General features: G+C 31.9%; 1 protein-coding gene across 1 annotated transcript in view; it reads left to right on the top strand.

Moving 5' to 3' along the window:
• Positions 1–464: 464 nt before the first annotated feature.
• LOTGIDRAFT_71201 (hypothetical protein) overlaps positions 465–15,298 on the top strand; it is a gene marked incomplete at both ends in the record, with an annotated part of 56,052 nt that continues 41,218 nt past the window's right edge. The window contains one exon of the mRNA XM_009066563.1: positions 465–556. Coding sequence (XP_009064811.1) covers positions 465–556 — 92 coding nt within the window. The remainder of the gene's footprint in view (positions 557–15,298) is intronic.

Below are 15,298 nucleotides of genomic sequence, written 5' to 3'. Positions count from 1 at the left end.
TAAAATATCTTAAGTCAATAAATTTTAATAAAAATTAAACAAGTTCATATTTCAAATTAGTAGCAAATTCTTTGTGATTAAAAATTATAATCGTAAAATTGCAGTACCACAAATGTTTAAACATTTTTGAAAGAAATATTCATAGAATATCATAGGAGAAGATTAGGAAGCTATCAACTGATATTTATAACAAAGCTTATGTCATAAAAACCGATTATAAAATTATCAGTCTCATACCATGTAAACATAGGAGTGATTAAAAAAGGTTTAAAACATAAAAAAGCTGATCTGCAACGAATCCCAGTGGGTTTTATTGGCAACCAGATGAGCCATTAAAGTGGCAAGGAATAAAAACTGAATGAATAATACCATTGTTTGATATGAGTGAATATAACGTTTTAAATATATAATATTTTTCAGGGATTGAAGAGAATGCCACCGTGGAATTACGCAGACCCAAACGAGAAGATATCAAACTTGGAGCTGATATTATTTTAAAATGCCAGATTACTGGAAATCCTCCACCAGCTATTTTATGGTACAATAATAAATTTAGGTGAGTTTTTGTTTATATTGAGATAAAGGCCAATACTTGTAGTAAACACATGGCATGACTCTTCCACATTTTTATGGCCCTATAGTGTTCTTTGTTAATCTTTTTACCTGAGTAAAATTTTATAATTGAAGACACAGTAAAGCACCATGTACAATAACTCCATTCATTAATACTTTACAGAATAATGTACCAATTTCAATTTTTTTCATGCAGATGTCAGATAACATTACTGCAACCCTTTTGCAGTTTTCACCATTGCAAAAAGTTTTTGGAATTTGGTACTATTTTATTTCAATAATACATATATTCTCATAGATAATCATGTTTTAAGTAAATGATATATATACAATTATATTGGTTCAAGAACGAGTCATGGATTATGTGAATGTGTCTTTTAACACAAAAATAATCATAATTAAATACAATATGCTAAACTTTTTAAAGCATATTTAAATTTATGCATACTACAGTACATATACAAAGCCAAAAATCCCTTAAAGGGACAGGTAGGCCATTTTTACCAATCATACTTTTTTCTCAGAATATGGAATTTTTTAGCTGAGCAAATCAGTATAAGTGATCACAGCTCACCGTTGAAATTTGAGCCTAAAAGCCATGTGTGTTCAGAATTATCCGCTTTTGAATGTTAAAATGATGTTAAAATGAGGACTCGTCAATTTAAGATACTCTGTATATAGAAAATACATATATTCCTAAAATTCCTAGTTTGAAGTATTTTTAAAGGAATTATGTGATTTTCATACATATCTAGTAACTCTGAAGACTATTTTAATATATTCAACCCCCCAAAAAGGCACACTTGTCCCTTTAAAACAAATAACTACAGCGCAAAAACAACCTTAAAGTTTACATCATTCACTTACATTACACATCTCATTCTGTTAACTTATACAACCAATGCAAAAGTTTTTGTAAAAGGCAGCATAGTATGTTTTAAGTAAGGCAATGTTATTTGTAATCAGAATGGAAAGTCCTGAATCATATATTGTGTGATAAAGTTTTAAAGTCAAAGTGCTGTAAAACTGCCACCTGTAGTTAACTACAGTATTTGGTTGCTAGGCTTCAGACAGTGGTGAAAGAAAGATCAAAAGGCCAACCTGCCTAAAGATGGTGGAATTAAATCTGGACTAATTTATGACTAAGAGAGATTAAAAAATATAAAAACAAGGCAGGGCAGTTATCAGTTGTACCGTCATTGAATTTGACTTGACAAAGAATGTATATAAGGATTTATTGAGACTTGAGAACGTGAAGAGTCAAAACCAGTTGTTAAGATAGGAAATCCTTTAGAAATTTATGAGAATTTGAAAATCCGCTCTGAATATTAAATCATTGGTTCAGTTTGACTTTGATAAGATTGAATGATTTATGTTTTGTGTACATACAATGATAAAACTTTTAACAGGCTTTCTTTCAAAACAAGCAGTATTCGATCATTGCATGTTCTTAAGATATATTTTGTTTATGCCAACTAAGTCAAGTCAAGTCTGCTCTGCTTAAGCATTTGATCTGCAGTCAAATTTCAGCAGCTGACAATGGCTGGTAGGTCTATGGTCACCATAGCGATTCTATTATGGCTACAGTACATATTGTAAAATGGTCACAAGCTCAACGCATGTGGTACCACACATTTATTTGAAAAGGCATGTTAAAAATTTCAACAAAAACAAATAGTTCAGAAATAAAGAACATAAACATGTAAAAACATAGAAATCTTCAAGATCAGGACCAACACTTCCGCCATTTTGTTTTGAAATGAAATGAAAACCAAGTAATGTTGGTGTTGTTATTTTAACCTTAATGAGAACTATGTTGGTTTTTAGTCCTGTATAATTATATAAAGAAAACATAGTCTGGTTTGTGGTGTCCATCATCTCCCACTAGACATCTTTGTAGTGGAAAAATTCTTTGGCTTCCATCAGGAGGGTGAGGAATTGTTAAAAAAACATCCTTTTCTGGCTTGAAATGAACAATGCCACAGGTTCTCAGTATGGTGCCAGTTATGTCTGTATTTGTTGGCACAGATGGACTTCAGCTTTGTAATCAAGTATGGAACAGAGTTTCAGACAATGAACCTACTGTTTTTATGTTTGTGTATATTTGCCAAGTTTCTTAAAAAGTATAATCTCTTGGTGCCCCGTGATTTCTGGAATTTCTTTTAGATTTTTAAAAATTAGACTGAAACATCATGTTTTGAACCGATTCAGGTAAAGCACGTAAAATGTGACAAAGACTGAAAATAACTGTCCATCTTTGAAAAATTATCTTAATGGTTAGATTACTTCAATAAAAAGTCATTCTTCTTCAACATGGAATATGTGCCAATAGCAGGATATCCTGGCACCATACTGCCTTTTATATGATAACTGGTCGAATAATGTCATGTAGTCAATCTGTCTTGGTAAATCTCATTTGTAGAAGAATATCAGGAATGGAAGTCAAAGATAAATAGATAAAGAAAGAATGATAAATATGAGCTAGAGTAGAAGGTTCAATACAATGAATGAAGAGAGAGGTAGACTAAGGCTAGTGGTAATCAAGTTTCTAGCCAAATCTTGATGTATTTTGATAAATGACTTGTCATGTTAGTAAACACACTGTTCAATAGGCCATTTTGAGAAATGTACCACAATTCTAAGATGCTAATTAAAAAGGTCTGAGATATCCATGTCTGGCAGTTCAAACAATTTGTCTTCTCAATATGTCTGCAGATATTGCGTAACTGAAAGCATAATCAACATTTCATTGGGTCAGACCAATTGTTATAACAAATGTTAATTAAAACATTGTCTTTAACAAAAACAAGTAAAACATTTTTGGTTCTTAACATTGACGAAGGGTATAACAATGTTTTCAGGCAGCTGTCTGAAACACAGGCACAAACGTTGGCATTTTTAAGGTCCTATTACCTAAAGGTTCTTTTCAGGCATATATTATTAATTGGCTCCTGGCTCAATAACTATGAAGGATTCTTTAATCCACTGAAAAATGACATATTTGATGTTACTGAACTTCTGTATGCTCACCAAGTTAAGAACTCGACATTCTAAATTGATGATATTAATGATGTCTTTCAAAGTTATATGGATGTCATTTGGTGGGATTTCTACATGAAATATTGGTGGTTTATAAGAAGCAATTATTTAAGTTGTAATAAATGTATAGTGTCTACAACCTTTTTCCAAAAATGAATTGTAATTTCTGGAAGACATTAGATTTTTGTCATTCTGATAAATTGGAACATTAAATTAAATGAAAAAAACACATATTTTATTCTTAGACCTCTGATAATTTTAGTGGTTTTGTGAAAATATTCTGATCAATTTAAATGTTATGCTGCTTATCTAAAATGTCCTCCATCTAGGCACCAAAGGAAGTCTTGGTGCTGAGAATGTCCATGTCTTCAATCAAAAATCAAAAAAGCACCAACGGAGGATTTTCTGCTTGTATATTGAGTAAACTTCTATTTGTACCTTTCCAGTTTCCTATCTAAGACATATTGTGGTTGCTGTAACCCCAGAAATGTTGGTTTTAATATCATTCATTATTGAAAATAGCATCCAAACTATCGGAAACGCACTAATTGTCTCTGATACATACAAAGGCTAGGTAACCTCTTATTATTCATTTAAAAGGCATTGGTAGAGTAAGGAACCTTGGTATAATGAACTTCTTTGATTTCCTTTATGTACTATGCTTGTAGTACTATGATATATTTTGGTAGACGGTACTATACATATGTAATTAATAAAGATTATAAGTAATAAGTAGTAACCACAGGTATTGAAAGGTAGATAATGAGAATTGATGTAGGTAAATGATATAACTTACCATACTAATAATATTATCCATATATCATAATATTAACATCTGCTACCATGTACCTTCTCTAGATTTTCCTTGGTACAGGTATATACTTTTGGCTTGGCTGATTCACATCTAACTTTTAAAAACATTTTTGACACAAGAGTTAATAACTCTTGGAATAAGCAACATTTTGAAACATTAGCATATAGACATAATAATATAATATATGCTTACTCTTCTAGACACCTGATACCACTTTTTATTATGAAATACTGTCTCACTTATGATTGATATACTGTCTCATGTGAAAAGTTCATTAGTTGCTGCCAATGTTTCAGCAATATGTTGTTCGCATTGCCCAGATGATGTTGTTTTTGAGAAGAAACAAGATGGAAAAACATCAATTTTAAATAAGATAAACCCTAAGAGCACAGATGTTTTTTCAAAAGTTGCATTGTTCAAGAGAGATTGCAAAAATCTTGCTTAATTGTTAGAATTTGGACCTGAATCTAAATTTTTGAAAGATTAATCTGCTGGTTTCATGGCCATTTTTTTTATTTCATCCATTAAATGTAATCTTAGGAGAATAGTTATAGTTAAAAACAAAATAAATACCAGAATTTAATGGCACTCCATGGTCACATTAATATCTAATTCTAACTCAATACCATAGTCTGCTGTTTATTTCAATATCTGCATGTGCATTGCATGTTACAATTGTATTTGTTTTTCTCCACTCAGCTGCAACTGTTTTGTAATAATGCACATGTTTTCAATAAAACGTGCATAAATGACAACTTTGGTTTAATAATGGTATTTTTATCCTGTAATATCAAATCGTCTTTTTAATTAGTGAAAATTTATAAAATAAATTTACAGAAAAATTAATAAAGGTGCAGGCACACGAGCGGTCTTGGTCAAAGTTTTTTGTCGCCATTTAGAGTCTTAAGTAAAATCTCGTGTGTGCAAGACAAGATTATTGCTTCCCCGACAAGATTTATAATATCAAACAAGTTTGATAATTGTCATTGATAGTTTTATCGTCTGCAAAACAGACTGTCTTCATCCACTAAGATGCGTTTTCCTTTCAATTGCATGCTTCGAACGTGAATATGGACAATATGGTAAAAAACGATGGACTGATGATTTTGGTTTCCTGGTATGCACGTGCTGGTTGGTGGAAATCTTGACAAGACTCTAGTGGGCGACATTACTCTCCGACCAAGACCGTTCCTGTGCCGGCACATTAAAGAAAAATTTGTGTCAAAACATTTTTGTCATCATCTCTAGATATGCTGAACTCTCAGGGAAAGTAGGGAGCCAGAGGGGCTCAGTGAGTTAGACACTATTCCTTTCTAACCTGCAGAAACAGGGTAAATTGAATCCTGGCATAGGTCGAGATAATGCAGGTCGGAGACACTGAAAAAGCATCTAGTTATTTGAATGTGACAATAAAATGAGGCCCTGTGTGCTACAGGCTGTGATTGTTAAAGACCTCTCGACAGTTAGAAATCAAAGAAGAGTAGGCTAATGGCTCACTGCATGGTGGTGGCCATCTTCATTATACCATTTAGATGCAAAAGAGCGTGATGTTAAATTGCAGTCAATTTATTTCTGCAAAAGATTCAAATTGATATGAAATCTGTACATTACACTGTGCACAGTTAAAATTAGCAATTAAATCACGGGCAGGGACATTTCTTCTAAACCCTCATAATTAAAGTCTGTTAATTAGTGTGAGAATAGGACATTTAAAATTATGAGAAATTTAACACCTGGAAATAACTTCTGTTATCATTATATTCAATCTTCCATACAAACCTCTGGGCCATCTTTAAATGTTAATTTCCTCTTTTCTTTTATCAAAGTTTGGCTTTAGTGCATTGTGCATAAGGTTTTTATCATTTATATTACAATTAGAACTTTTATATCAGTTTTATGTCATTTGAGTTTTTTTTATTCAAGTACCATTTAGTGTAATTGGTGAATATAAGAAGATCCTGGCTTAAAATTTGTGTTCACATGCACAAAAGTCAGTTAGTAATTCAAAATTACTTAAAGGGGCAGTATGCGAAATTTTCATTTTCAAAAACGAAAAAAAAGTGAAAATATTTCAGAATATGTTATTTAAATCCATGTATCTACTTGATCCTCTTTCGCAAATTTAACAAAGTTAATCTCACTGGCGGGTTGAAATTAAAACAGATACGTAGACGGAACAAAGTTAAAAATTTTGATTGGTTAACACAAAACATATAATTTTATCAATAATATGTATTTTCTGATTCATTCATTGTTGTATGACCTTGAATTGTCTTTAGCTCTCGTACAGATGAAATTTTCAGTAAATATTCAATTTTGGCAAAACCTTAGAGAATGTTTGACAGGCCATGTTTTCAATTTTTTTTTATGTAAAAATGGCAGCTTGTTTCAATAATTGTACTACCTTAGGGGTCTAAATGCTCAGTTAAAAAAATTACTTCTAGAAAATCTGGAATTTTTTCTAATTTCTGTTAATGGTTGCCTCCCAGTGTTGTTGTCTGGCCAATGTTAAAATTATCTTTTGGCAAATTTGAAGTTTATTTTGATAATTTTTGACACATGGATTTGTGAAATTTGTTGAAATTGGAATATTTAAACCAGCATGTGTAAAATTTAAAAATTAGCTGTTTAGAATTTGTTTTATTTAAATACATCATGTATTTCAAGTAATTGTTATAATAACATAAATATAAAAAAACTATGTCAGCTGCACCTAAATAAAAGTTTTATGTAATGGTGGTTCTGATGGTACTCTTTAAAGATTTTTTATCAAACAAGCAGGAGCTCAGTTCTATCTATGGACACTGTACAAGGCTGTCCAAAAATGCAGAAAGCAAAGGTCATAGCCACACCACAGATCAGTTGATAGAAAATGCTTCATCTTTGGAATTCTGATGCATTATGCAATCAGATTGTGCAGATATTCAGAATTAAGGTCATGCGGGTTTAAAGGTCACCAGTTCACTATTGAAAAGAAGGATTCACCATGAAGGCATTTTCAAATACAGTTATCAGGTCCTTGACATGGATACACAAATCCAATTTGAAAATCTGGCACTGGCTATTTTTATTTTTGTACCTTTTATTGTAGACTATGAACCCTGAAATCTTTTTAACAATATGTTTAGGGAGTAAAAGTTGTAACTTTGTACTAATGACAAAGTTACGAAACACTGGCACAGGACTTATAAGTTTTATGTTCTTTAATTTGAATAAACAAAATTTGTGTTAATCTGGGTTCTGTTCACTTTAAACAGTCTAAAATTAGCAGAAGAGACAGTTTAGGGTTAAATACACGGAACACTAAAGTGAAAGTTTCTAACAAATGTTCTGCAATTATAACTTGTATTTGAAACCCTTTGTTTTTCTCACTTTTCACTCACGTAATTTAAACAGACATTTTCATCATTATCTTTCTTGTTTTGTCTAATTTCAGTTCAAAGAAATTCATTAATTTGGAGTGAAAATGTGAAAATTATGCAAACAAACCTTAGTTTGATCTTATCCATGTTCTAAGAATGGCTGGCATGTCAGTGTATCAGCAAGATTAATGTTAAATCTTCTGCAAATTAATGAGTCCGTCTGCAATTTGTTCTCTTGTTTTTGGTGAGTTTTGACTTGTAGCAGAAGTGAAATACTAGATGGAAGACAGGAGCTATGTAGTTATCTGTATCTGTTGATAGAGAATGTAGTACCATCTAGATATTAACATTGTAAGCATGACATGGTATACTTTCTGATAAAATTATTACTATGCTATATCTGGTTAGACTACCAGTTTAAACCTAGAGTTATTAATGAGCTTCTTACAATGTTGACAGAAACAGTAGCAGGTTTTGTGAAGGTGAATTGCATCTCTCTTCACTTTATCACTGTAGTTTGTGTAATGGAGTATCATTCTATTGTTTAAGGTTTTTGTCTATTTTGAAAGGATGAAGAGGATATAATGACTGTAAAAAACTAATTTGTTGATGTTCACAAGGACTTTATTTAAAAAAAATAATTCAGAATTGAAAAAAGAAATAGTTTCATCAATCAAGTCACTATTTGTTGTGTATATTAAGCAGATGACAGTTCAGACAGGCTATGCTTACTCCTGATTCCACTTTTCATTATGAAATACTTATGATAGATATACTTTAATTCCTCATATAAAAAGAAAAATGTAGCTTTTCCTGTCACTCTTCTTATCTTTGCCTTGGTGTCATTGATTTTGGTTTATAGGTAGAAATAATTTATTTTGCTCAGGCATGTATTTAGACATGATGTCTGGAAATCGTTGGTTGTCAGAATTTTTTCAGCAGTGCAATCCATTCTTTTTCCACCCTACAGCTTCGAGCCTGATTTGGTATGTTCTTTACCATTGTATATTGCACCTGTCACTTAACATTAACCTTTTGTCTGGAAATTTAACCAGCAAGTCTACTCCCAATGGAACTAAGAATGTGTGTCAATTAAGTTAAAAAATATGTCACAGATTGGTCAAAGAATGAAGTAATTCCCTGTAGTACTAAGAATCAAATCAAAGTTGGTGCTAAAATAGCCCACAAAATTACCAACATAATATTTTTGCAGTAAGAAAATATTTAATGGATCTTTTGGGTGTAATAAAAGTCATCTATCAAAATGGCTGACTTGTAACTAATCTTCTGCTTGGGTTTTTGGCGGTAAAATATGGATTGTTTAAGTCTGATGAGGCATTCATGGTATGATAAACTTTATAGTCTGGTTGATTTGTGTCTTTTCCAAATTTGGTAAGAGCAAGTCTCTTGAGAGATATCCAGATCAGTTTTAGTATTGTTAAGTTGAGTCTAGGTTGATTCTATTAGTCTTCTTTACACTAGACTGAAACTGTTTAGTACACACTTGTTCATCACCTTTTGCCTTAGCAACAATATCTGTAGAGAAGGACTTTCATGTGATCAGTGCCTACATTTCCAAACCATGGTCAATGACATGTACTTACACTGTATTCCCGGGAAGGCTGAGCATGGTAACCCGTTGCCAAACATCAGAGAACCAGAGGAACCAGAATTCATTTTCATTTTCAAAGAATGGCATTTGCAGCATGCAAGAAGACTTAGGAAGTAGAGAGTGCTAATACATTGGCTGCATCAACAAACAATCTTGAGTTCTCAGACAACTGTGAGAAAATTTGGTCCTTACATGGACGTCAATTTGTTTGGACGCTATTGATAGCAATGTTTATAACATGAGGTCTGGTGCATATGATTGCCTGTCAAAATATGTGGAACAGTATAATATAGATTGTGATACTTATTTTATTTCACTTGTCTCTCTCTATTCAACACATGCAACCATGTCCAAAAAAATATGTAGTTCAACACCTGCATGTCTTGTAAAATGTTTAAGAATAACATCAAGTGTGTTAAAACTTACTAATATTTCATTAGATAAACATGTTAAAGTTATTAACTGTCTTGTAGAAAAACAAACCTAATATTGATAATGTCATTATATCAAGAGATTTTGTCATCGTGGACATGTGATGTTAGGTTTGGACAGAAAGGTCTATCCAAATTATAACACATGATGGCGTGGTAACAAAGCATTTTTGTATCATTTAACCATAATGCAGAAGACTCTCTGTAATGTTTTCAAATTTTAGATATTCTTTTGGAGCAAACAATGCAGATGCAGGCCTATAATGACCACATATAGGTCAGTTGAGTGTGACATCAAAGTAAACCTTGACTGCATTAGTCTTGTATCACGAATACAGCAATTTGATTGGATTGTATGCAGCCAATCAGAGACCTTGACAGAAAGACAGTTGGCCTATAGATACAATGGTTTATTCTTTACAGACTTTCTGTCACGGCCACTCATTGGCTGTATTTTCTAGAATACAAATTTCTGTGATACAAGAATGTTGCCTATTGCAGTCAAAGTTTAAGATGAAGTTCTGAATAGATGATATTGTAGAAATGATGATCATCATGACATGCCATATTCAGATAGAATGTCTTCCAAAAACATCAAATTTTTTATAACTAAGCGAGTAAGAAAACAGTGTAGTAATATTAGAAGTGTAATAATAAGATATTATTAGACCTATATATAATATCTTATATCTTATAACAACTTTTTTTTATTGTACAATCAGTTAAACTTGAGAGTTGAAATCAGTACAAGTTTGTCGCATTGTTGTTCTCCTACATTCTAGCACACCTTTTTTCTGTTCTTTTTGCTCCCAAGATAATCCTGTAGATCATTTTTCCCTTGGTATCCAGTTTCCAGTGTAAAGCTTACAGGTTTCCATCATACAACCAATAAGTTTCCAATGTACAATCATCAGCAAGTTTCCAATATGCAATCATCAGCAAGTTTTTAATTAACATTTATTAACATCATCAAGTTCCCAGCATACAATCAGCAAGTTTGCATCACACAATTAGCAAATTTGAATCCACAATTAGAAAGATTCTATCATGCAATCAGCAAGATTCTAACAGATAATCAGTTACACATAATCAGCAAGTTTCCAACACATAATCAGTAAGTTTCCAACACATAATCAGCAAGTTTCCAACACATAATCAGCAAGTTTCCAACACACAATCAGCAAGTTTCCAACACATAATCAGCAAGTTTCCAACACATAATCAGCAAGTTTCCAACACATAATTAGCAAGCTTCCAGTACTCTAAAAGTACAATCAACAAATTTCTTACATCCAATCATCAAGTTTCCAATGTACAAACATAAAGTTTCTATTACACAATCAGCAAGTTTTATTCTCAGTTTGAATGAAAATAGAGATGAAAGGAAGACAAGAGCTAACAGACAAATAAATCATACTTTAACAAGTATTTCTGTAATATTTATCTACATATATCAGATTAAATAGAATTTTCTATAATTTATAGTTAAATAAAGATAGAAATTTGAGTCTATATTATTTCATTAAACACTGTATGAGGTAATCAAGCACAGGATAGATAAGAACTCTTTGAGTCTAAGAGCCTAAGGTTTTGTTTAGGGCATGAATCAAACATGAGATATGTGTTGACTTATACAGACAACACAATTACCAGAGTAGGTTCTAGCAGGGTTGTTAATTTAACCTTATTTGCCAGTGATGTCTGATAACTGTAGAAAAGCCAGTTTTTTTTATTTTTTGGCAATGGAAATTGGCAACAAATCACTATTTATGGCTGCATCAATTGCAAAGGAATAGTCTTGGTTTCTAGCTTCCTGTAAGTGAGAATCTATTGCAGTGCGGCTTTGCTTGAAGATGAATTTGTTGATTTATAACCAGCCTCGTCGTTAATGTGGGGTCCGTGGTGGCTGGGCCCCAGCAGCGAGAATTAAGCCCCAGCAAAACCTTCTTCAGTTCAGATTGATTCATTTACAGTGTCTTTGTACAAATTCAAAATGATATTGATTTCAATGTTTTTGGCAGCGCAAAATAGTCAAAAAGGAGTTCTTTTGGCCTTTAATTCTTCAAATTAAAAGTTAAAATTCATTCCTGGCGATGGATCTGTTTATAACTTTAATGATTAATAATTCTAGACTTGTACTTCATATCTGAAGTGAAATTGGAAGTCAAATTTGGCCAGGGAATCTGGACACAGAATTCTTTATATTATGGAATATGAAGATACCATCTGTAGTGAATGATACAGATTTGATTCTAATTGCAAGTGCCAAATTCTTAAACATGTAAACAAACGTGATTAAAATCAATTTTCTGGTGTAAATGTTTGCAGAATCTGAATTTCAAACTTTAATAAGAAAATTAATTTTGTTTAAATTGTAATTTTGAAGAGTCAAGTAGAAATTTGCAAAGGTTAAAATTCATCTGTGATACAATGCAGAATCGTTGGTTTACAATAAACACTATTTTACCTATCACCTAGACTTGGTATAAACAAATAGTACCAGAAACCTAGTGGAATGTTCTCTAACCCAACCAAACACAGCCATTTCATTGTACCAGACGACAAAAATCACTTAACATTTACAACATTGTTCAAATGATTTTCAACGATGGCCAGTTTTAATAGTTATTCTAATGAGTAGGTGCAGACATCTTTGATTCCAGACCACTTCTGTTTCAATATAGGACATACCATTCTGTAATTGAGGTTGGCACTAACACTCTCTTTTTCTGCATCAAGTACTATTCTGGAATTCAAAAATGTTCTTCAAGACAAATGACTGTAAAGGAACTGAAGAAAGTTTCAAATTCCAGAAGAATGTTGTCAGGATATTTGGCATTGGTAATTTGTCATGTTATACAAAATTTGACAGCATGTTCTTAATAACCTCTGGTTCCAAAAATAAAATGAAAGTAAAAAGCAAATGATTTCTTTCAATGAAATAGTTCGTCCACAACAATGAGAAGTTCCTTAAAGTCGCTGGAGTCTAAAAAAGATGGAATTTGATGGACAGTCAATATAAAACTAGACTAGCTGAATTACTGCCAAAATCGTTTTCTTTGATTGACAAATTCTATTAGGTAGAAAATAGTGAGGTCGTCTAGAAGTGATAAACAGTCCGTATTGACTTGTGTTTTGATTAGCTTGCGAGTTGATTTTAAATCTGTCTTCGTTCTGCTCTACTGGCTTCTCATCAAAAACTTTAATGAATTTATCGTTGACATTCACGTTGCTAGACAAAATAAAAACATTTCAAATTGAATTCCTGCCTTTTTCTATTGGAATTGTAATGATATCTTCAACACCACTAAAACTGTTTTCCTTGGCGGTTTTTAGTGAAGAGTTGTGCTTATCATGATTGATCTTTGGCTTGTAGTTCTGTCATTTGGTGCAATACAATACTCTTCTATTTCACAATTAGCCTATTTTGGCTGATTAAACACCTGTATTTGTAACTATTTTTCTTGTTAATTATTGACTTTTGGCAACAAATTTCTTGGAAACTGTTACATTGAATTTATTTTCAATTATCTGACTTAAATCAAGATCAAAGAGAAGTAGTATGGTTAGAGTTGTCTCTCCATTATGTAAAACTGAAGTTTGTCTACACTTGCTGACAAAAAATGTGCAGTTCTATTTTGACCTTGAATGTCTGTTTCAGTGTCAAAAAAAGAAGTTGAACTTATCAAGACCTTTAACTTCCTAAAAAAGTAGAAAGCTTGTTTTATAAATGTCTTGGAAACATCAAAAGTGACAAAGGATTGACTGGCTCAATTTTTTTCATAATTTGTTAGAGAAAATGCTCTTGAGAATTTTGATGCCTAAAACTGCATTTGATTTTAGTTCTGCACTGAATTATAGGAGTGCATGATCACTATTAAGAAATGTGATGGTACTGTTTTTGTTGTTTGCTAGTATCACAATATGGACCCCTGGGTGCATGTGAAAATACCTTACTAAGGCACTTGTTTATTCCATGACTTGACAATAGAGAAATATTCTAACAACATGTTTGTAATGCAAGAGAATTGTTTAACTCGTTCCATATCACTATCATCTAACATTAGATCAATCTGATGACTGTAGAGACTTGAAGGAAGATTACGACAGATTCAAGTAGATTTCTGTATCATCCACTATGTAATACCAGTAAATTGAGGAGAGATCATTGATTCAGTATTTATGAGAAAGATAAGATTACTGCCAACATGTGGCTACGTCAAATCAACCAAGATATGTTCTTTTTTCTACACCAGATAATGTTACCTTCATAAAATATTAATTGCTAGCTTTGTTAGTCATTTCAACTCGTTAACTATAATGTCATTTACTGCCAGAATCTCTTTAGCCAATCTTCTAATAACAAAACTTGTAATGGATCCATAACTGAGGTCCCTAATCCATTGTTGAAGACAGCCAATTTTATGAAATGCATATATATATATACATATATATATGAAATTTTTTTTTTTTTAACATGCCTGCAGATGTAGTAAGGGGTATTCCGCTTTTTTGTAAAAAGGTTTCATTATCAAAAACGTCATAAATTATACCTAAAGTATGCTATTTATATCTATGTATCTTCTTGATCAAACTGAATTTGTTTTAAAAGGATTAATCAAAGATTAATTGATGGATTCTTTCAGATGCGATAAAGGGCACATTTCTCTAGATTTTGGTGTATAGTTTTCACAGAATGTCGCTTTAAGGGTTCAAATATTAGGTTACTATTTCGATGATATTGTGAAGTTTGTACAAGTTAGACCTGAATACACAGATTTCTTCACAAGAATCATTGTTCAAGCTTGCAGCATTTGTTATAATTTTATTATTCAGTCATAAGGATGCTTGTCCTTGGTTTGTCTTGTCATTGTGAAATACAACTGAATCTTCGACAACTGTAAGAAAACAGATGATTCTAATTAAATATTGCATGTTTTAAATCAGTTGAAATGAAATGAAAACCCAACTTTGAAGACATGTTGTCTAGGTAAATTTGTCAAATTGAACATTTCAGGCCATTTTTTAGGATATTTGATATATAATAAAGTAAACGCTTCCGTGAAAGAAAGTCTTTTAATGTAACATCTAATGACCAACTGTATAAAATTTAATAGAAAATTTAATTAAAAGCATATTAAATCCACATTACCCTCTCATTATAAGAGAGAAGATATGATCAATTCCCATTCATCAGTTATTTTGACTTGGAAAAATTAGAAAATGGAGCAATGTCAAAAGATACATAAATCATCAAGATACACGACTTTTGTTGAAAAGAGAAAAAAAGCTACTGTTACGTCACACTAAGATAAACAGAAGTATGGGTGTATTTGATTTAAATCCTTTGGAAGACGAAGGAAGAAGTTTTTTTTAACAAAAGCTAACGGCAATTGAAAAACTTGATGTGTGTTATGAGGCGATGCCTGCTATTTAGTTTGTTATTTATGAGTGTGATGTCACTTAA

This window comes from Lottia gigantea (genome assembly GCF_000327385.1).
Source record: "Lottia gigantea unplaced genomic scaffold LOTGIsca_78, whole genome shotgun sequence".
NCBI lineage: Eukaryota > Metazoa > Mollusca > Gastropoda > Lottiidae > Lottia > Lottia gigantea.
The sequence above is the reverse complement of the archived record's forward strand: the minus strand, read 5'-3'. Positions and strand labels throughout refer to the sequence as shown.